General features: G+C 35.9%; 1 protein-coding gene across 7 annotated transcripts in view; it reads right to left on the reverse strand.

Annotated features, from left to right (window-relative positions):
* nedd4l (NEDD4 like E3 ubiquitin protein ligase) overlaps positions 1–17,186 on the reverse strand; it is an 81,329-nt gene extending 64,143 nt beyond the window's left edge. For 3 of the 7 annotated variants that reach the window (XM_081391058.1, XM_081391056.1, XM_081391067.1), the window contains exons 1-2: positions 16,822–17,186; positions 3,175–3,248 (exon numbers count right to left, since the gene is read on the reverse strand). In XM_081391058.1, the coding sequence (XP_081247184.1) occupies positions 3,175–3,248; positions 16,822–16,866 (119 nt within the window). In that variant the 5' untranslated portion in view covers positions 16,867–17,186. The remainder of the gene's footprint in view (positions 1–3,174; positions 3,249–16,821) is intronic. The other 4 variants (XM_081391059.1, XM_081391055.1, XM_081391066.1 and 1 more) reach the window with 2 other exon arrangements.
* Between the last annotated feature and the right edge of the window lie 5,570 nt (positions 17,187–22,756).

The raw sequence follows: 22,756 nt of genomic DNA on the forward strand, positions 1-22,756 counted from the left end.
TCCATAGAGTAAATACCCATAATGCGTATTAGAATGTCTAATATCTACGACCAGTAGGAACTTGGGATACACAAACATTCACGCTGACACATAGACATGCACACACTCTAGGAGTCTGTGATTGGAGCAGACAGGTCTGATGGAACCTACAGTACATCCGCACAGTTAGAACATAAGGAGCTGTGACGTCTACACCACAGGAGCAAGTGTGAGACAGAAAAAAACAGAAAACCGATAGAGCAAAATGAGAAAGAGACAAATACAAACCATTTTACACATCAATTTCTTTCCTCATTCAAACCAAAAACTGGCATTTGTAGAACATTTTCTGTATAGTATTACATTAAATACAATTTTACTACTCTTACATTTGTATAATTTAATCATAGTGTTAACTGTCTGAAGCTTTCAGGATATTTTCAACAAATCTTTTGATGACAACAGATGATAATACGAGGAGATGGACCACTCGTAGAAAAAAACAGTAGAAATCTTAATGCTCAATATGACAAAGGAAGTTATATCTTTCAGTTAAAAGAACTAGTCGCCTTATTGATAGAGGCATGGCCTGTTTTAATTGATCTAGAATGAACATGCAAGGGATAATACATGGCAATCTGTGCATTAAATGATTTTAATGCACGACGTGGAGGCCTCCGTGAAGCGCATTCAAATCTTTAATGCACAGCTAGCCATGGATTATCAAGCTTATATTATGATCATTTGACAGCAATGACAACTTAAAGCTGTTGTTGATGTTTGCAACACAATATTTGACCAGAAGGATAACATTAAACATCTGTTTGCGTTGGATCAGACATAGAGATACTGTGTAAAATTACATATTTATTTGAATGAATGAGTTTCTTTCAATTAATTATCGAGAGAGAGAGAGAGAGAGAGAGAGAGAGAGAGAGAGAGAGAGAGAGAGAGAGAGAGAGAGAGAGAGAGAGAGAGAGAGAGAGAGAGAGAGAGAGAGAGAGAGAGAGAGAGAGGTGTATGTCTGTGCAGCGTCTCTCTTTATTAAAAACGATGCTGTCAGTTTAATTACTTAAACTGAGAAATATAATGTAGCGCCTCAGTAGAGAAGCTATTTTATTAATAAAAGTCGAGGGGCAGCGTTGATACGTTTCTGTGCTTCTGAATGTTTCTGTATGTACACAGCGTGTGTGTGTGCGCGCCTCAATGAAAACAGCACATCAATATTGGTTGGAATTTTCAATTCTTTCCAGCCAATCAGAATTGAATATTCAGACAGACCATGGTATATTCACATTTACTGTGACAGCAGTGGCAAATGGGCACTCAAGAGTTTCCACAGCATGACGGTTACCATATATTCATAATTAGAAAATAGCTGAAATAATGTGGTGTTACCACATTATGTGTAATGTGTAAATATCCAGTTATATTATATAGTTTTATTATATTATCAATTTGGATGATAATTAGCCAAGGCAACTTTTATAGTGATCAGAAATATTTTCTTAAGCATCAAATCAGCATTGATCAGCATTGATAAGCAACAGAATTGTCACAAACATTTGAACAGTAGTGTATATTACAAACAATACAGCTAGGCTAAATGTTGTAAACGCCATTTCTTGGCTATTTTAGTTTCATAGAAGCAACTACACTGAATCTCAAACATACAACACTGCTCCTCACAAATAAAAACCTAATAAAATATTGTGGCACTTTGTCTTAAAATAGATTAAGTGACTGACTGCAAGGGGAAAAAAGGAAGGAAATACGTTGGTCTGTGAATCAGCAAAAATAAATAAGTCTATTATGCAACATAGCGGACAACTGCAGATAAGGGTGCATTTATCTAAGTGGCATAGACTTAGAGCCAATGTGTCATTACACATTACAGAGAGCCAAGCAACAGACACCTCCACCTTGAAGTTCAACTCTTAAAGATTTGTGACTAGGTGACAATTGTTAAGCCTTCTAAGAATGTTTGGTATCAAAGGTTAAACCTGCACTGAACCTAATACAAGAAAAGTGACAAAAAAAACCCCGGCAAATTTTCTAAGACATTTTAGCAATGTTTAAAGCAAATTTTATTTTAAAACAAAATGTATTAGGCTCTGCAAATGTATTACAATTTTATGGTACAATATAACCATAACTTTACAAATGTCCAAAGTCAGGTCTTGTAGGCTGCAAGCTGTAAATGTGAGTGTTATAATTTTCTGCCCTAAGCTCACGTTATTCATTAGCTAAGTAATAGAGTTTGATAAACATGGACAAATTACATTGTAGGCATTTCAGGGGCCATAAATGTAAACAGTTATACGTGATGATTGCCTAATAAATGCATGAAGGTCCTATGTTTTTTGTAGTTTACTTTTTTTTTTGTACAACATTTTGTATTATATTACAAAATGCATAGTACTTATTGTAATACAACATTTCGGCAGTTTCGTTTCAAATTTTGTAACATTAAAAAAAAAAAATCTTCTTTTAGATACTGTACCTGAAGTACACCAATCACCATTTACTTAATTTGTATCTTTGTTTACAGTTTCTTTTTCAATTTCTTGAATTTGGTTTAATTTAATTGTTAACATTTATATTAATAATATATATATTTTTTTTGATTATGCTATGGAATAGGAATCATGGTTTTAACTGCTATAAGTTCAGTAAAGTTATAAACCCTAATGCAAAGTTGGCAGGAAATGCTGTGAATGGCCTATAAAATTATTCTATTCTATCTATGAAATTTCCATCTATTCTAATGCCCATCTGACATCAAACACAGTACAAGATTCAAAAGTTAACTGTTGAGTTCAGAAATCACATTGTCAGTAATTAATGCACTCTCTGACCTCTGACTTTAGGACCTGAGAACTTTAAAGTCAAATAAGTAGAACTTGCAACATTGCAAAAATGAGATCAACCAAGCATTTTCCCTTTGTGCTCCTTTCCTGGCAAACAGATCATTTGTTTGGATAAGTCTATTGTCTAATTCAAGAGAAAGCCTCACAGAGTGCAGCTCAGTTGGTCTGCCACATGAATGAAGGAGGAAATACAGACAAACACATTCATACACACACACAAACACACACACTTAGACGGTTCCAACATTTGCATTTGCTAATGAATGCGTGAAAAGACTGAACAGGTGCACTGTTTCTCCGTACACCTCCTTTAGTTCTTCCTTACCTTGCACCAATGATGTCCTTCTTCGCCAGATCAATGCCAGCAATGACCTTGACACGAAGAATACGAGATTCGTTCTGCAAAACATGACACACAGAAAAAGACCATCATGAATAAATCAATACATCTAGTATGAGTCTGAAAGCAAAAAAAAAAAAAAAAAAAAAACAAAAACCTCCCCATGGCCTAAATTTAAGACGGGATAAGAGTGTCCCAATTTCACCTCACTTCTCGTCCAGGACAGGACAAAAAAAAAAAAGAGCATCTTAAAGAAATTAGGAGGAAGCTGCAGCCAAAAAAGCTTTTGTGTTTATTGATAGACACGGAAACGAATCTGTTTTAATGATACATCGTCTGTGAGAAATAAAACCCTCTGGGAGCTTTAAACGTTTTATTGTCTTATGACTGAATAAAGTGGTCTAAACTTCACAGCTTGGCCTTCGAAATCTCTCCAGCAGTAGATCCGATACGACCACCATTTCACGACTCCCACTCTGCATAAGTGCATCCCGCCTCCAACATCACTTCGGCCTGCATTCAATAGCTATTCATGCTGCTCACAATTACACAACGAGCATCTTATTCGCCCTCTCGCTTTTGAAGCTCACCAGCCCAGAAAAGACACACTGTAAGGGGGTAAAGAAAGGCCCTCTTCTCCTCCTTTACCCACTTCTGCTCTCTACATGACTGAAATTCTGTTTCTATTTGTCTGACGATCTGCATTATCTGCATTAAGACATGCATCATTCGTGCAGCCGAAGCAAACAACCATGTGACAGCTTGTATTTATTCTGCCTGAGAACGAATACAGTATGGATGAGATTGGAGAAGCCTTTATATTCTGACAGGTACGGGCGTTACCGGCCTCCCACCGGGTGGCCCAGACTGAGGCAGCTGTGCTTTTATTAATCAAATGCAAACAAAGGCTAGATTTATCTGTGGAGAACCACAACTTGGTATCAAGATTCAAGAAAAATTCCATTCGTAAACCATGGTTAAAAGTTTTTTTTAGGACAGAACAAATATTTTGGTTTGCAATTAAATCAAACCAGTTTTTACAATACACCCCTTGTTCATCTCACATTATTTTGCAACAAGTAGGCTATTAGATCTCAGAAGATTTAGGACATTAAGACCAGTTGCATATAAAGGCAAACAAAGCTCTTCCTTTTTTCTTTTCTTTTTTTTCACAACCACACTCCCTAATTCAGGTCTAAATTGTACAGTATTCATCCTCACCCTAACCACACTGCCAGAACTTGTTGCATTACGACACAGACTCACGACACGCCTTTATCAAATAAACTTGCCAAAAAAAACAGCACTAGCCTTCAATTCCTATCAGGCTTATGAAATACCAATAACATTTCAGGTCTCAAGTTTAGAACAAGGATGACACAACAAATCTGGACAACAGAAATGTCAAAACAGGTTTTCCAATCAACATAAATGTATTTACACAGGAATCACAATGGATGACCCAAGCTTTCGGACAAGCAAACAATTTGAAAGACAAGTAATCAATTTTATATTTCAAAGCAATCATAAATAATTCGGTCACACTTTAGATTAGGGCCGGTCCAATTCTCACTATTAACTAGCTATTAACAACGACTTTTGCCTCAGTAAACTCCTAATTACTGCTTATTAATAGTTAGTAAGGTAGTTGTTAAGTTTAGGTATTGGGTAGGATTAAGGTGTTGTGAATATGTTCATGCAGAATGAGGCAATATAATAACTAATATCCTATATGCATGCTAATAAGCAACTAGTTAAAAACTAAAGCGTTACCAATAATTTGGTAAGCATCTAGCATGAAAGGATTGCAAATGTGTGTTTTCCTTTTACATGCATTGATCACAAACACATCTTCAGAGCATTGCCTCTATTGACAATTGAATCATAACAGACCGAAAACCTTGTCCTCCGAGACCACTCAAACTCTCAAGCTCTCGGATAAAATTCAAATTGGAACATTCATTTTCTGCTCGTAATTATGATTATTTCCTTGCCTGTCCCTTAATCCTCTAAATGAGGTTAAAAGATCAGAAGATGCAGAACGCCAAGGGAGACACGAAGTTACTATCATGCCTTTCATTCTTACCTGATCCATTCAATCACCCACACACTCTAAAAACTTTTGGGATGATGGCTGGGTTTGTCCACTAGTGGAAATGACAACTCATCGCTACTGCTGATGAAGGCCAGTGCTGCTGTAGAGGGACTAGAAGAGGATGCGAGGAACAGCTAAAAAGCCAAGGAATATCTATGGAAAAGGGACGCTACTCTTCAATGCTGTTATAGTGTCAAAAAACAGCAAAAAGCTAATATGTAATATTTTATGTGTCTTTATCGTCACTTTTGATAGGCTAAATGTTATGCATCCTTGCTGATTTTTGTGCATGCAAAGAGAGGAAATCACGTTTCACTTGCACTTGATCCAAATGTGAAAAGATTAAGCAGGTTTGCAAGCACTTAAATTAAAATTAGTAGTAGCAATACCACTTATTACTATTTGAACATTAAGATGACAACATGAGTCCTCCTGGAGTAACGTGACCTTAAATGTCTTGCTCAAGACGAAGGTGGTTGATGAAGATTTGAGGCTACAATCTTTTGGTTCCCAGCTCAGATGTTTCACCATCAAGTTACGTCAGCCACAACAAACTCCATTAATATGTTGACTGGAAACATTAGCAAAGGAGGACCCATGCGATCAAAATAAAGTGGTGTTTACTATACTACGTCAACAAAACTTTACCGGCTCAATATGTCAAGTCTATAAATAAGGACGAATGGCTTTGCCACAACCATAGTTTACATGCCTGACTGATATAATAATTAAGTCACAGGGCTGCAGCTGATTTTATTTCACATTGATGTAAGACGGCAGGAAAGTATTACTCAGGCTGTGGCTGTCAAGCCGGATAATTAGGATTAAGATTCCACGAGCCTCTTAGAGAGCTGAAGCTTCGAATAGTTTCCTGTGCACACCCAACGATTAGTTCAATGACAGGTTTGGTATTTCCAAGTAATATATCATCGGGTCTCAACTGGGAAACCTTGGTCTGCTGGGGTCACTGGGAGAACTGCAATTCAATATTGTCTTAAATGTCACTTAAAACATTAGCACAACACATTAGCAGTTCCCTAGAGGAAGCCATAAAATGTTGACGGTTCACAGTCAAATCACTGCCTTTATTTTAATACATGGTTCTAACTTAAGCATAGGTCAAGTCATAGAACAAAGTTAGAGTCGTTCTGTTTGATAGATTATGTATTTGCATATTTAGAGTAAGGCAGAAGCCAGACTTTATACATCGATACAGGTAAGATTGGGTTTTCTGAAGCAGAACTAATAAAACAGAAGCTATTGTAAGGAATATACTCAACTGGTTCATGACTTAATGTTTTTGTAAGAATTCTGTTGTGCTGTCGGCGCCAATAGCCTCGTGAGCAGCGCCGACATATAGCGCAGTTGTGCTTTGAGCGTCCCGAGTTCGAGTCCCGGCTCGTGGACCTTTCCCGATCCCGTCCCCCTCTCTCTCTCCAACTTCGCTTCCTGTCAACTAACTGTCCTATCATAATAAAAGGCAAAAACGCCAAAAATGAATCTTAAAAAAATAAAAAAAGATTTTTCTTGTGCTCACCAAGGCTGCATTTATTTTATCAAGAGATACAGTAATAATGTAAATTTTAGTGATAATTCTATTTGAATGTATTTAAAAATGCAATTTATTCCTGTGATGGCAAAGCTGAATTTATAGCAGTTATTTGATGAAGGTTAACTTGTCTTTAAAAATGCTTGACATTTATATTAGTTAGGCTAGTTGTTTTTATGGTATTTTTAATCCACAGGCAAAAGTTACTTGTGTAACTGTTCTTTGGTTTTTGTTCATAGTATTCAGCTACAATGCAATGTTTTGCAATAAGACTTAGAATAAATGTGAATGATAATGTTTTTTTTTCCTTATTGGAATCGAAATTAGGAATCGATAAGCGGAATCAGAATCGTTAAAATTCAAACAATTCCCAACCCGACTCCCTGCACAGAGTTATTATCAAAGGGCTTCTGTTTTTAACCAGTCAAAACACAGATTTGCAAACCATTTGTATAGATGCTTTCATCAGCAGTTACATAATCAAGACTGCTGAGTTCAGTGGATGCATTTCCATATCAATGCAGTTCATAATGTTATGGCACCTGGTTTTGTCAGAACCAAGTATGCCATATTGAAAGGTTCACTGTAAGTGCTTCTAAGCATGTCATCATGCTCATTTTGCAATACATTTTTTAAGTGGCCATAAAGATCAGTCAAATTACACCACAAACAACAGGAACTGAGAAGCCTGCATGCTCAGCAGGCCAATAACAACAATAATTTATGATACATTTTAATTGGTGGTTCTGACTATTTTTCTAAGCAAACACACCTACAATTTTCATCTGGCAGACAATGAAACCACCATAAAAATCTCTTAGATTTATGTTGATGGAGGAAGTCAAGGGCAATCTAGGGACTATATAATATCTAAGGAGTAGTGATGTGCAACTGCAAACCTACCTATAAAACTATCTTCAAAGTAGTCGTGGGATGCATTAACCATCTAAAGGAAATCCTGTATAAAGTGTAAGTCATGTATCTAACAGTCTCAATCAGCTCCCTAGGTCTTGAAACAGTATATCGTGTACACAAATTCGGGCACTGGTAAGGAGTCGGACAGTGAGGGCCCTGCTCACAACACATTGGAAAATTACCTCTCTAGTTATGTATGTTTATGCTGAAATATAATTAATGGTTTGCATTTTTAAAAAAACATCTATTGCGTGTCATTATGTGTAGTGAACTGGCTGACATGATTCATGTTTCGCACTTCAGAACTTCCGTTAAGGGAACATTCTCACAGTGCATTGGGACTTTTTAGGAAGTGAACGATTCAGTGTACTGGTAGGATTTTGCATTTGAGGATTTTGCCCTAAAAATAGCCAACTCCTTGATCAGTGCCCTAGGGAGCTGATTGAGACGCACCCCTAAAATACAGCAAGCTATCTCCATGCTAATTAAACACACAAAACGTGTTTAATTAGCTAAAAAACTAAAATACAGACAACAGTTAAGTAGTTTTGGGGTCAATGTTTGCGAAAGAAGTCACTTCTGGTCACCAAGGCTGCATTTGATTTGATAAAAAATTCTGTAAAAACGGCACTACTGTGATATATAATTTAATTTTAATATATTTTAAATTATATTCCTGTGATGGCAAAGCTGATTTTTCAGCATCATTACTCCAGTCTTCAGAGTCACATGATCCTTCAGAAATCACTCTATAGTATGCTGATTTGTTCTCAAGAAACATTTCTTAAAATTATCAATGCTGAAAAATAGTTATGTGCAGCTTGATATTTTTGTGGAAATGTGATAAAAAATTTTGATGCACAGAAAGTTAAAAAGAACAGTGTTTTTGTAACAATGTAAAAAACAATTGAATGCATGCTGAATAAAGGTATACATTTATTTTTTTATTATTTTTTATTAAGTTTTGCTAAGCACCAAGCATTTAAACAGTAGTGTATATTTAAAAAATATGCAGATAAACTAGTCAGTTCTTGTTAAGACTGGGAACAGTGAGCAAACACCCAGCAACCACCAAGAACACCCTAGTAACCACATAGCAGTCTCATGAAAACCACACAGAACACCCTAGCGAAGTCAATGAGTTCGGCAACAACACTAGTAAAAATCTACATTTAATTATTTGTGTTTGTACTTCTTATTTGGAGACAGGGTTCATTCAGAGCTAAACGTGTAAGAAGTGGGCAGCAGTCCAATGTTTAGGAATTTGGTTTTGATAACAAGGTTGCAAGTTCAAGTGAAAGATTTCCTTTATTCATAGTGTCATTAAACAACATACTTTATAGGTTGCTCTATGGGAAACATAGCGACAGGGCAGAGAGGTGGAAGATCTGACTGGTTACATCGCTGACCTTCAGAAAGCTTGCGGCTGATATGTGCGGAATGCTTAATTACTGCCTATTGTTTCATCCTACACTGCAACTCAGTTACTCTCTGAACTGCACACAGAATTAAACACAGTTTCCAAATCCAACTCATTCCACGCCCTGAATTCCAAATTCAAAAATTCCATTAAACACCATTAAATTGACAACACGTTCCAAAATATAAAAAATTCAAACGCTTTTCTATTCTCACGCTTCTTTCGCACTTAGAATTCATGGATGCAAATTGATACACTAATATGAAATACTTTGAATATAAAAATGCAAAATGTTGACCTTGGCTAAGAAAGAGAGAGAGAGAGACACTCATTCAATATTGACAAGAAAATAAAACATTTAAAGGAGAAGCACTGCCTGCAACCTAAACACACAAGAGATTTTCTGCAGCATTATTACATATAAATAACATAACTAAAAATAATTCTGAATTTCTGATATCTGGCTGCCATCAAAATAGAAATTACAGTTGAAAAGCACTAGGCTATATGGTGTGTACTTGCCCTTAGGGGTAAACAAAGTAATACATCTATCAAAAGGGGAACTAGCTTTATATATAATAGTAGTAAATGGCAGATTTTGTGGAGGTTTCTCAGGTTCTCTAGCTTCATCTTAGGACCTCAGCAAAGAGGCATGCCACACGGATCAAGAAAACATGATTCAGCTGCAACTATAGCTCATGTATTTTTAATGAAGATGATGTAACAGCATGTCACTGTATCACATTCCACGCTCATGACGCTGAGCGAGTGAGTGCGTAATCGAGTAAGCGTTTGTGTGTCCTCCCTTTGTGTAAAACAGACATCCACAGGTCCAAATTATCAGATTATTTAATGGTTCCAAGAATGTTTTTCTTTGACAACCTACTCTGCTTTTTGTATGCTGTAATATACTGTATGTACATCCTACCTTTACACATGAATAATAATTATGTGATGTGACGGTCACTGAGCAGACTTATTGGCTATGTGCTAATCAGAAGGTAAATTAACATTGTTCATGAATATTCATTAACTGAGCACTCCCAGATGATTATCAAGCAATGTATGCATTACACATTTGTCTGTGATATAATAATAATGTGTCTCAATGTCTCTTAAATGTCAACAAGACACATGTTTATGTTCAAAAACATCTAGTGCAATGGAGTAGAACCAACATAGACAAAATAAAATGACAATTTCAAAATGAAATGCAACAACATGTTTGGTTTACTTTAAATATTAACTTACATACTTACAAATACATACTTTCTCTGTTTACTTGGTTGGAAACATGAATTGCAGCAGGGTGAAATATAAATTGTGTGACAGTTAAGACATTTATAATGTTATGATATCTATTTCAAATAAATGCTGTTCTTTTTAAACATATTTTAATAATTTTAATAATATTTAACAATATAAGGCTACTTGTTTTACTGTATTTCGATTAAATAAACACAGCCTTGGTGAGCATAAGAGATCTCAAAAACATTTAAAATCTTTTAAATGCTATGGTGTATATACAATAAATATTTGTCACCAATTAATTGTGCATGCCTAAACTACACATGGTTATCTAATAAACCTGTATTCCTCAATGGGAGTTTAAAAGTCCACAAGAGTTTTGTCAATAAAAGGTCTAAAGGAATTGCCAGACTGTTCCTAAGGGAGAACTTGTCATTCCTGTGTAATGACAGTGTCTTGGGAACTGAGGTCTATAGGAGTAGAAAGGCACGATCATACCCAGCAGGAACTCTGGGAGCGAGTGATGGGATCCCACAGGACAGAGAAAATGTTCTGTGGTAAACAGACCCGCTGACAAGGCTGACTCCAAGCCAACTTGATAGATGCTTGTCGCATACTGATGAAGCAATGCATGTCGTCTACGTGTGGTGTATGTGCGCCTGTGTGTATTTTGCAATAACTGGGATACCATGTCAACATGATGGGTTACTGGAATACTTGTGATCAACCAATGACTGATACCGAGATTGCTAGTATAATACTGTGTTTTATAGTATTACAATAATTAATGATGATCACATTCACTCTAATTGTAATGTGGACTCGTGTATTTTCTGTAAAGCTGCTTTGAAATGATGTGTATTGAGAAAAGCGCTATACAAATAAATGTGAATTGAACTGAATGATGAAAATTGCTAAAGGTAAACAAACACCACTTTAAGGGGGGTTCACACAAGCTACGTTTACATGCACCCAATAAACCAGTTTATAATGGGACCGATGGATCACGGACCGAAAAGCCTAAAACATCTCAATCTGGGGCTAGGCAATATGGACCAAAAATCATATCTTGGTATTTTTAGGCTGAATGGCGAAATACGATATATATATCTCAGTATTTTCTATGATTTTCTATTATGATAAAAAAAATCCAATTGTAATTTTTTTATTCCACATCCTGCCCAATATTGAAGGCTATGAAAACAAATATAGTGAATTTATCAATGTAGAAAATTTTTTAGGGCGGTTTCATGGTATACGGTATTAAACAATTATTATTATCATCATCCGTTAAATGGCCTTTAAATTAATGAAATTTTTTTTTTGGTTTGACCAAATGCTTCATTATAACAAACTTGAAACCGTTTGTTTGTTTCGTTTCTTCAAATTTCAATCATCAAAAACATGTCTAATCAATTAAATGTAATGATTGATTGTGGATTAGATTAAAAATGCATTTTTATCATTAATATTTTATTAAAATTAACCCCTTAAACCCTGAGCCATTTTTGGAGTTTTTTTGTCTGAGTGACACACAAAAAAGTAAAGACTCATAACTTCAAAACTATAACAAGGAGAGTCAAAAGGTAGGTATCGTTTGATAGAACTCTTTTCAAATTTTTTGAAAATATAAATTACATTACATTTGGATATTCTCCTGCCGAGAAACTGCTGATAAATACAAAAAAAAACATAATTTTTATTATGATTTTGCATATCTCTCTTGTTTGACATGCAATAACTCGGGGAGGAAATATGGTAGCACAAATTTTCTTTTTTGGGGAAGTAGCCCTAAATGTGAGCTGCATCTGAATCAAATTTTGTGGTGATCGCATAAAGTACTCAAAAGTTACAGCATTTGGAACAATGCCTTTTTGTTTAGTCCTCACACATTTGGAAAGCAATAAAAAAAAAAAGAGTTTTCTGAGTGACATACACAAAACTAAAGACTCATAACTTCAAAACTATAGCAAGGAGAGTCAAAAGGTAGGTATCGTTTGAAAGAACACTTTTCACATTTTTTGAAAATATAAATTAAATTACATTTGGACATTCTTCTGCCGAGAAACTGCTGATAAAAGACAAAAAATAAATATAATTTTTATAATGATAATGCATATCTTTCTTATTTGACATGGAATAACTCAGGAAGGAAATAAGGTAGGAGGAAAATTCTTTTTTGGGGAAGTCCCTCTACATATGAGCTGCATCTGGATAAAATTTTGTGGTGATTGGATAAAGTAATCAAACGTTACAGCCTTTGGAACCAAGATAGCATTTTTGTTGAGACCTTGACGCCCCCTCATGGGCATTTTTTATAGTGTTTCACCATGAAGAATATCTTGTCATAAAAGCAATAGATAAAGTTAATTTTGGGCTCATTTTAATTGTATGAATATGCTGTAAAAAATGAAGTGCCATTTTCAACGATTTTTGAATGTTTCGTGAGATGTATGATGTTTTTGACACATTGCAGTACATAGTACAAAAAAGTATTTTATAGATTATGATTTTTTTTTTATATCTTTATCAGCAAATAACTCAGCAATACTTAGGAGTTTTTCAAATTGGCTACATTCACTGTAAAGTTCAGACTCTAAGGTTTCAAATGACACCAATTTTGTTTGAATCAAGGCAATATTTTTGAAAAATATGATAATGAATATTTCCGCAGCTAGGGGGCGCCATGGGTGGCGCACACGGGCGGTACACTCCGGTTTAGAGAGACTAGTCAGCACTCGTTCAGAGTTGATCGAAGTGGTTAGATTCTTTAAAAAGCTGAGATTCTAAGCTTTAAAATGATACATATTTTGTGTTATTCCACGTTTGAAAACGAGCGCGGACGGTTCCGGGAAAATTGGAAAACACTTTGCACCCAGGAAGGATGAGAGACTTGTTTTTTATCCAAGTATGCATTACTTCGTGAGGAATATCTCGTGATCAAAGCAATGGATTCTGTTGTGTGTGGGCTCTTTGTAATCGTGAGAATCTGTTGTCAATAAAGATGTTCGATTTTTCACAATCTATGCATGTTTCATTGAGTTATGAGCTGAAACGTCACATCAAAACAACATAGCATCACTGCTATTGCTACTTCATAGGTGCGCCTCTGGTATTTTTTTGTGTCAGAACGCTATAAGGAATATCTTTAGACCTGAGTGATGGATTATGGTGTGTTTGGGCTCTTTTTAATCGTAACATTCTGTTGTAAATAATGATGTGCCATTTTCCACAATTGATGCATGCTTCATTGAGTTATGAGTTAGAACGCGACATAAGTGCTACATCTATAATAAAGATCTATGTGCGCATTTGTGTTACTACTCCACGAGGCATAACTTTAGATATGAGTGATGGATTATGCTGAGTTTGGGCTCTTTTTAATCGTGAGAGTCTGCTGAAAATAATGATGTGCATTTTTCTACGATATGTGCATGCTTCGTGAAGTTATAAGTAAAAACCAAACGCGAGTGCTTCATGAGTATATATTTGGCTAGGTGCGTCTTTGGTATTTTCTGTGTTAAAACGCCATGAAGAATATCTTTAGATCTGACTGATGAGTTTGGGCTCGTCTTAATCATGAGCTCCTGCTGTAAATAACGATGTGTCATTTTTCATGATCGATGTATGTTTCATGAAGATACGAGTAAAAAGGCCAAGTCTAAGCTACCTCGCTTGGCTACGTGCGTTTGTGTATTTTTTGTGAATTAGAACTCCATGAGGAATATCTTTAGTTCCGAGTGATGGATTACGTTGAGTTTGGACTCATTTTAATTGTAAGCATCTGCTGTAAATAATGATGTGTCATTTTCCACAATCGGAGCATGTTTCATGAAGTTACAAGCGGAAATGTGTCTAAAATTCAGCATCCATATATGGTTTACCCATGGGTCTCTTGAGGGGCTTATTTTACAAAAACCTTGCTCAAGTTTAGTAAAAGCCTGAAAAAATTATGCTTGTTGTATTCTACTCATTGAGACCTTTCAAATGACATATGACACATGACTATCTGAGCAGTATGATGTTTTTGACACATTGCAGTACATAATAATTTCCTCTTCCTCATAAATTATGTATTAAAAAAATCATTTTATCAGCAAATAACTCAGCACTACTTTGGAGATAATCATAATGGCTACATTCATTGTAAAGTTTAGACTCTAAGCTTTCAAATGATGCCTATTTTGTGTTGATCAATGCAGTAGTTTTGAAAAATATGACAATTAATTTTTTCCATAGCTAGGGGGCGCCCTCCGGCGGTATAATCCGTTCTAAAGGAATAACTCAGCACCTTTTAGGAGTTGAATAAAATGTATAGGTGCATTGAAAAGCTGAGATTCTAAGCTTTAAAATGATACCTATTTTGTATCATATCATTCAGTGGTTGCTTAGTAATTTGATTATGAATTTTTTTCATGGGGTGCCGTCCCGCCGGCGGGACGCTTAGGGTTTAAGGGGTTAAGAATAATACAGTCCTAAGAAATACATTTTTCTTTTTATGATTTAATACAAATATATTATGAAAAGCGGTGGTAATCAAATCAAATGAATGCATAAAACTAACTATTTGATTAATGTTTTAAAATGTAATCAAATGAAAATTTAGGCTAACTTTTATCCTTTTATTTTTATCCAAAGTGCTGAACAACAGAAATGTACTAAATAAAACAAAGACAATTAATTAAATTCCTTAAATAATGTTGAGATAAATTGTATTGTTGTTGTTTTTGTTGATGTTATCATTATTTTGATAAGTACATTCTATTATACAGTAGTAATATATTACTGTCATAACTGAAATCTGAATGCGGGTTTGCAGTCGACTGTAAGAAAGGAGTGGTTTAAGCAGAAATGATTGGAAAAGCCTGTCATGAGTCACCAGAGAGAAGTATGACATTTCACCTCAACACTGAGTTATATTTTAATTAAAAATTACGAGGTCAAAAAAAAAATGCTTGGATGAATAATTCACAATAAGATTAATGACATGCATTTAGAAAATAGATCAGGTGAATTTTCATTTAATGCTGACTTTAATCAAATAAAATCAAGTTTACACTTTTTGGCCGGATCTTATTTTCTATAGCCTTCCTGAGAAAGTGAATATGGGGATGTTGAGTCTTTTCTCCTGCTGTTTAACACCCAAATACAAACATTGAACAAATGCTTAACTTTGATCATCCACCGTTTAACCTGCGGATGAACATCTAGCTAGTAGCATTCCTCTCTTTGTTTACATTAAACATATCAAGACCCATTGTGCAGAAATTATTAATTAACTTTGCCAACTCATACGTTACGGTTTCGGGATTTGGACTGAAATGACTTCAGTACTTTTCCACATAAAAACCTGGTATGCTTTGCATAGGTCAGGTCATATATCTTTCCAGAAATTGCTGACTGGCCAATTTAATGTGATACGGACTTAAATATGTAGCTGCCAACTTGTACATACAGTAGTACATGACTCGGGTCTCTCCTTTGGACTCAAATATCAACGCCTACATAAACACTTCACTGTTATTTACGCCTATGAACAATGTGTGGCCTTGAACTATATCACCATCGGCATTAAAAACTAAAAGACATATCTAGTATGCCAGTTAAGAGAAACAGCACTGACTAAAAAATGATGAATCATGAACGAACACCTGCTTCCTAAGGCGGCCCTCAGACTCTCAAGACAGTTGACCTGAATTTTCAGGGGTCACACTGGGGCCCTGTTATGACAAACAACATGGTGTTGTGGTTGCTACAAAATCTGCTGTAACATTATTAGAAACACTGTAATACCGGTGTCACCAAGAAACTAGAGATAAATCTTGATTATCATGCATTCATCTTTTCACCCACATGGTTTCTTCAAGGCAATATCATGGAAAACTATTAATGTGTTGCTACAAATAACTCTTTCCTACAAATAGGGAAACAAAGACATCCATCAGTCAGCCATTTATAGTGTCAGTGTCAATAATATCAACACCAAAAAGCAACAACATCCTGTTTTCTGACAGGTGAGCAGGCAATCATAAAAAACAACACATTATGCCTTAGAACACTTAAATATAGACTAGTATTTTGGTAGTAATATGAAGATATTACGATTTGATCACAGCGTTACACTAGATATCTCATTGAATATAATGGAGAAGTGGGAAGAACAAGCTGATGGCAATTGGCATTTAAATACTTAACAACCTTCCTATTTATATTTGTAACATAAAACAATTATTTTAAGCTTACTGAAATTGATCCTGATCATTTGTCACACTGGAAACCCCATTAAAAAAACTGAAATCATGTATTGAAAAATTATAGACATACAGTATTGTAACATACAGTATATGATAGGAGGCATACATTGTGTCTTAAAGATGATATGGTTTCGAAAAAAACTGTACTTACTTCATCCTCTGAGAGTCCATAAATGGGTTCAAAATTCGTAGCCATAAAGCCAAAGGGCAATTTAATACACACATACACGAAAACACACACACACACTCGTGTGAAAGCTGGAACAATAGCAAAGTCTGTCCTCCTCCACCTCCTGTGAATGCAAGTTGATCCAAAGCAACGAAGTCTGAATGCAAAAAAACGTTTATCCTTTTAAACCATATCGTCACAGAAGATGTACGTCCACCGGTTTAATCTCATTTAACGGCTGGAATTCGGTGAATACACGCTTAATTTCCCCCAACAATATGATTTCCCCTCGTCAAGTGCAAACGCGAATCATTCACTTCCTCTCAGGATCCCAAACACTCCCCGCTGAATTGAGTGACAACGTACTGCGCCAATCACAGGGTTTTCCGAATCTCGGAGAGGACAGGCTAGCCAATCGGTGTCGACTGAGGGCGGGGCAAAGTTGTTGCACTCTTGTGGAGTAATCAGGGATGGGTAGTTAGACTCCAATATAGGATCTATAAAAGCTTCACGTTTGTTTATAATATTACATACATATCGGTGGGTATGTATGTATATATTATGTTTATTAATACTTAGGCCTTTTTAAAAGCCCGTAATAAGCTTCTTGAATCTCAAAGCTGGTAACTGGTCTCCAATAGCAGTGCTCTATTACCCTCTAGAGTTAGAAGAGCGATACTGCCAAACATGTGCCAATTAATAATCAACACCCAACATTGAGCAAAGTCCAACAGTTATGCATCATGATTCATTGTTCATGTAAAATAGCCTCGAGGTACGGAACTTAAAGAAGTTTTCTGTTGGTTTCTTCTTGTATTTTATTGCTCTTGGCTTTCTACAATGAAGTGATGTTTAACAGACTGAAAAAATGAAAAGGATCATACAGGGATATTTGAGAGCGTTTGTGAAATTGTAAAGGAAAAAACTGAAAATGAAGGGTTAAAACAAGATTCATTCGTTTTCAGGTCACACGATTTAACAAGTGTGCATGAAAAGCAAAATGTATTAAAATACATTTACAGTTTAAAAACTTTAATTAATAAATTCATTAAAATAAATAATATATTTAAAAAACAAAAGAAGAAGATTTTCCCCTTTTTTCATGTAATCAGAGTTAGAAGCAATGACATTTCCATGTATGAATCTTGATGTTGAAAAAAATGGGTTCATGTACTGTACATGTTATTTCAGAAGTACCCTTAAAGTTTAGATATGCACCAGCAGATGTCCTCATATTACCACTAAAACATAATTTGTCCTGGATGAGTGGCACATCAGACAAGCACTGTGGTGTAATGCATTAAAAAGTTGTGAGCTCAGAAATAGGTTCATATGACCAGGTAATATCAATAAAAACATTTGCCAAATATATTGTTACTTCACTGTATATAATAGATACTTGCAGCTTGGTTTATTATATTACTTTGAGAATGTGGTTCTGAATTCAATAAAGCTCTTAAAATGTTTTACTGACTCATGACCGTCAGACAACATCACATAAAAGTTGTGAGTAATCTCCTGTTAACCTTAAACTACGGAGCTAGGATAAATATAATAGGTCACTTATGCCAGTAAGCATTATGTCAATGTTAGTTCAAGTTCAAACACTTCATGATTTTGTAAAAAAAAAAAAAAAAAAAAAAAAATCCATAACACAATGGACACATTTTAAATCAACTCTAGTTCCAGATGGTAGTATTACGTAACACCAAAACACGTTGAGTTCAGCAGAGGATTTTTTTTTCTTTCTTTTTTTTTTTTTTTGGCCCACTCCCTAACCCACCCAACTATGAGCGGAAATTCGTTCCTTGTTTGGGAGGACAGTTATTGCTGGAGGGTTTTTCGGATGTGGTTGATGGAAATCTCACCGGTGCAGGTGTGCAGGAGTGGAAAGTTCTAGAAAGAGGAGCACAGATATTGGGAGAATGAGATAAGATTCGTTAGAAGCAACCTTTTTTTTACAAGCACAACTGCTTTTTAAGCTTTTCATCACACTCAACTAAACATGACCCCGTTAATGGCTTCAATCACTCTAAAAGCAGAAGGGGTCAGAGTTCATTGGCTACATCATTATGTTAATCCAGCATCTTGACAGATTCAGTTTAGTGGTGTGTATATATTTGGATGGATAGCCACATTTTTAGGTAATTGTAAAATCCTGGATTTATTGCATGATGGAAGAGAAGATAAATGATGTCTTTTACAGTAGGGAAAGAGGAAGGACTTTTATGTACTAGTATTTTATTCTGTACAGTTTCATTGATGCCACAGACAGTAATGGATATAGAAAAAGCAGACAAATTAAAATTTTATTGTTAAGAAGTTGCTCTTGCATGGGCCAAGGGAATGGATTTGTTGATTACAGTTTCAATTCAGTATCAACTAGTTGAGATGTTTCTCCTAAAATTCCTTAGGATAATGAAAAAAAAATCGGACAAAACGTGACAATTATTGAAATATATTGGACAGAGCTGAATGAATGTGGATTGCATAGCTCAGATCTTTTGAGAATTTAATGAAAAATGTTGAGTTCTCACTGAGATCTCTGATTTTTGATTGCAGACTTTGTGTCTTGGCAAATCTGAGCACAGACTTTCTTTGAGAAGTGTTGATTTGTTTTGTCTTTGCAGAACAGATTTGCTACGCTGCTGCTGCAGAGCAATACGGGACTTGCTACTGCCAATACATCACAACACGCTGCTGTGAGCAAGTAAGACACGCTGCTGCTGTACAATATAGATGATTATACACGATTTACCCATAACAGATCTGTACAAGTGGAGCTGGGGAAGGTGGAGGGTTTCTGATGCGTGTGCAAACTTCTTTATACCATGGTCTGATTGAATACTCGATTCTGATTGGCTGCAGGGTGTCCATTAGAAAGTGATAGAGGACACCTAGTAAAGGAGTTCTGGTGAAACTGACTGTTTACCGTTCGAAATTAATAAATAAATGCTTTGGCTACATCAGCTGTGAGTAACCATAGCAACAGGCAGTCAAAGTATCTATACGGACTATAAATCGAGCAGACTATAAATATCTCCGGTTGCTAAATAAACCGTCAGGCGTAACCAGGGAAACCAAGTTATTGTTTGTAAAAACTTTAGATTTCGATTGTAAAACTAATTAAAATATAAACTAATGTTTTAAAAATGTGTTATTTGGCAAGTGACCATGGTATAAGTAAGGGTTAATGCCCTTCGAGGTGTCCATTGTCAGGTATTAATGGACTTCGGCGGAGGCAACCATTAATACCTGACAATGGACACCTCGTTACATAGCAGACACTGACCAAGTATTTGAAAGATGAGCAGCAAGCTCATTGGCTACTGATACAGCAGGAACCAATCAGCTGTGCCCTATAGAGGATGATATGATTGCAGGCAGGTTGAGTCTAAAGTTTCATGACAGAACTTTGTATTGAGATTTGATTTGTCAAATTATCCTCTAATTTCAAAAGCATTTGTGAAATATGTCAATTGTAATTATTCAAATGTTTTACAGGCACCTGAACTGACAATAGGATACCACAAAAACTGGAAGCAAGACTAACCTTTTGGGAACATGATGGGATGAGAAAGGTATGGGATCTACAGTTCAGGAGATTTGGCAATAGGACAGATGACTGACAGTGGAAGAAAGCAAATGGCAGTGCACTCATTCAGTGTTGGACAGCTGGCGTGAGCCTGACATGCAGTCGACCCTCTCTGGCCATGATGACGGCTCAATCTCACAGATTAGAGGATTGGATGTAAAAAACAGAGGGAGGGAGAACTGAGCCTGTGTGCATATTAATTCAGAAGTCAGGTGCATGTAAACAATACAGAAAAGAACAGTATACAGTTTGTTCAAAAGTTTGGGGTCGGTAAGAATTTTTTTAATGTTTTTGAAAAAAGTCTCTAATGATCGCCAAGGCTGCGTTTATTTGATTAAACATACAGTAACATTGTGAAATATAATTACAATTTAAAATAGCTATTTTCCATTTGAATATACACTCACCTAAAGGATTATTAGGAACACCTGTTCAATTTCTCATTAATGCAATTATCTAATCAACCAATCACATGGCAGTTGCTTCAATGCATTTAGGGGTGTGGTCCTGGTCAAGACAATCTCCTGAACTCCAAACTGAATGTCAGAATGGGAAAGAAAGGTGATTTAAGCAATTTTGAGCGTGGCATGGTTGTTGGTGCCAGACGGGCCGGTCTGAGTATTTCACAATCTGCTCAGTTACTGGGATTTTCACGCACAACCATTTCTAGGGTTTACAAAGAATGGTGTGAAAAGGGAAAAACATCCAGTATGCGGCAGTCCTGTGGGCGAAAATGCCTTGTTGATGCTAGAGGTCAGAGGAGAATGGGCCGACTGATTCAAGCTGATAGAAGAGCAACTTTGGCTGAAATAACCACTCGTTACAACCAAGGTATGCAGCAAAGCATTTGTGAAGCCACAACACACACAACCTTGAGGCGGATGGGCTACAACAGCAGAAGACCCCACCGGGTACCACTCATCTCCACTACAAATAGGAAAAAGAGGCTACAATTTGCACGAGCTCACCAAAATTGGACAGTTGAAGACTGGGAAAATGTTGCCTGGTCTGATGAGTCTCGATTTCTGTTGAGACATTCAGATGGTAGAGTCAGAATTTGGCGTAAACAGAATGAGAACATGGATCCATCATGCCTTGTTACCACTGTGCAGACTGGTGGTGGTGGTGTAATGGTGTGGGGGATGTTTTCTTGGCAGACTTTAGGCCCCTTAGTGCCAATTGGGCATCGTTTAAATGCCACGGCCTACCTGAGCATTGTTTCTGACCATGTCCATCCCTTTATGACCACCATGTACCCATCCTCTGATGGCTACTTCCAGCAGGATAATGCACCATGTCACAAAGCTCGAATCATTTCAAATTGGTTTCTTGAACATGACAATGAGTTCACTGTACTAAAATGGCCCCCACAGTCACCAGATCTCAACCCAATAGAGCATCTTTGGGATGTGGTGGAACGGGAGCTTCGTGCCCTGGATGTGCATCCCACAAATCTCCATCAACTGCAAGATGGTATCCTATCAATAAGGGCCAACATTTCTAAAGAATGCTCTCAGCACCTTGTTGAATCAATGCCACGTAGAATTAAGGCAGTTCTGAAGGCGAAAGGGGGTCAAACACAGTATTAGTATGGTGTTCCTAATAATCCTTTAGGTGAGTGTATCTTAAAGTGTCATTTCAAAGCTGATTTTTCAGCATCATTACCCCAGTCTTCAGTCTCACATGATCCTTCAGAAATCATTCTAATATGCTGATTTGCTGCTCAAAAAATATTTCTTATTAGTATCAGTATTGAAAACTGTTATGCTGCTTAATACTTCTGTGGAAACTGATAAAAAAAAAATCAGGATTCTTTGATGAATAGAAAGTTTTTGCAATTGTTTGAATTTTTTGTAATGTTATAAATGCATTTACTGTAATTTTATCAATTTAACATGCTGAATAAGTATTTAAATATATATCTAACTGACCCCAAACTTTTATTCAGCTTGCTGAAAATAAAAATTATTAACTAACTAAATAAAGCAAAATAAAATGGACTAATAGTTAAACTGAATTCTTTTATACATACAATTGATGAAATTATTAAAACTTATTTAAAACAAATAGCACTGAAGATAACAAACAAAATGTAGGCCTAAATAAAAAAAATACTACTAATAAAGTTGCTATTAGATCCCAAATTAAAATAATGTATTTGCAATTTTAACATTTTATATGTTTAAAAAGATTGTGCCACAAAGGAGCCATGAAACTTAATTCCAGTATACTGGCGTAGTAGCTTGTTTCTTGTCTGGTCCATAAGCCATCTTTGCGTGCCATTTGGCATTCACTTTTTTATCTATAGGCCTACATACTTAC

The sequence above is a fragment of the Scardinius erythrophthalmus genome, assembly GCF_964197995.2.
Source record: "Scardinius erythrophthalmus genome assembly, chromosome: 17".
In the NCBI taxonomy this organism is placed as follows: domain Eukaryota; kingdom Metazoa; phylum Chordata; class Actinopteri; order Cypriniformes; family Leuciscidae; genus Scardinius; species Scardinius erythrophthalmus.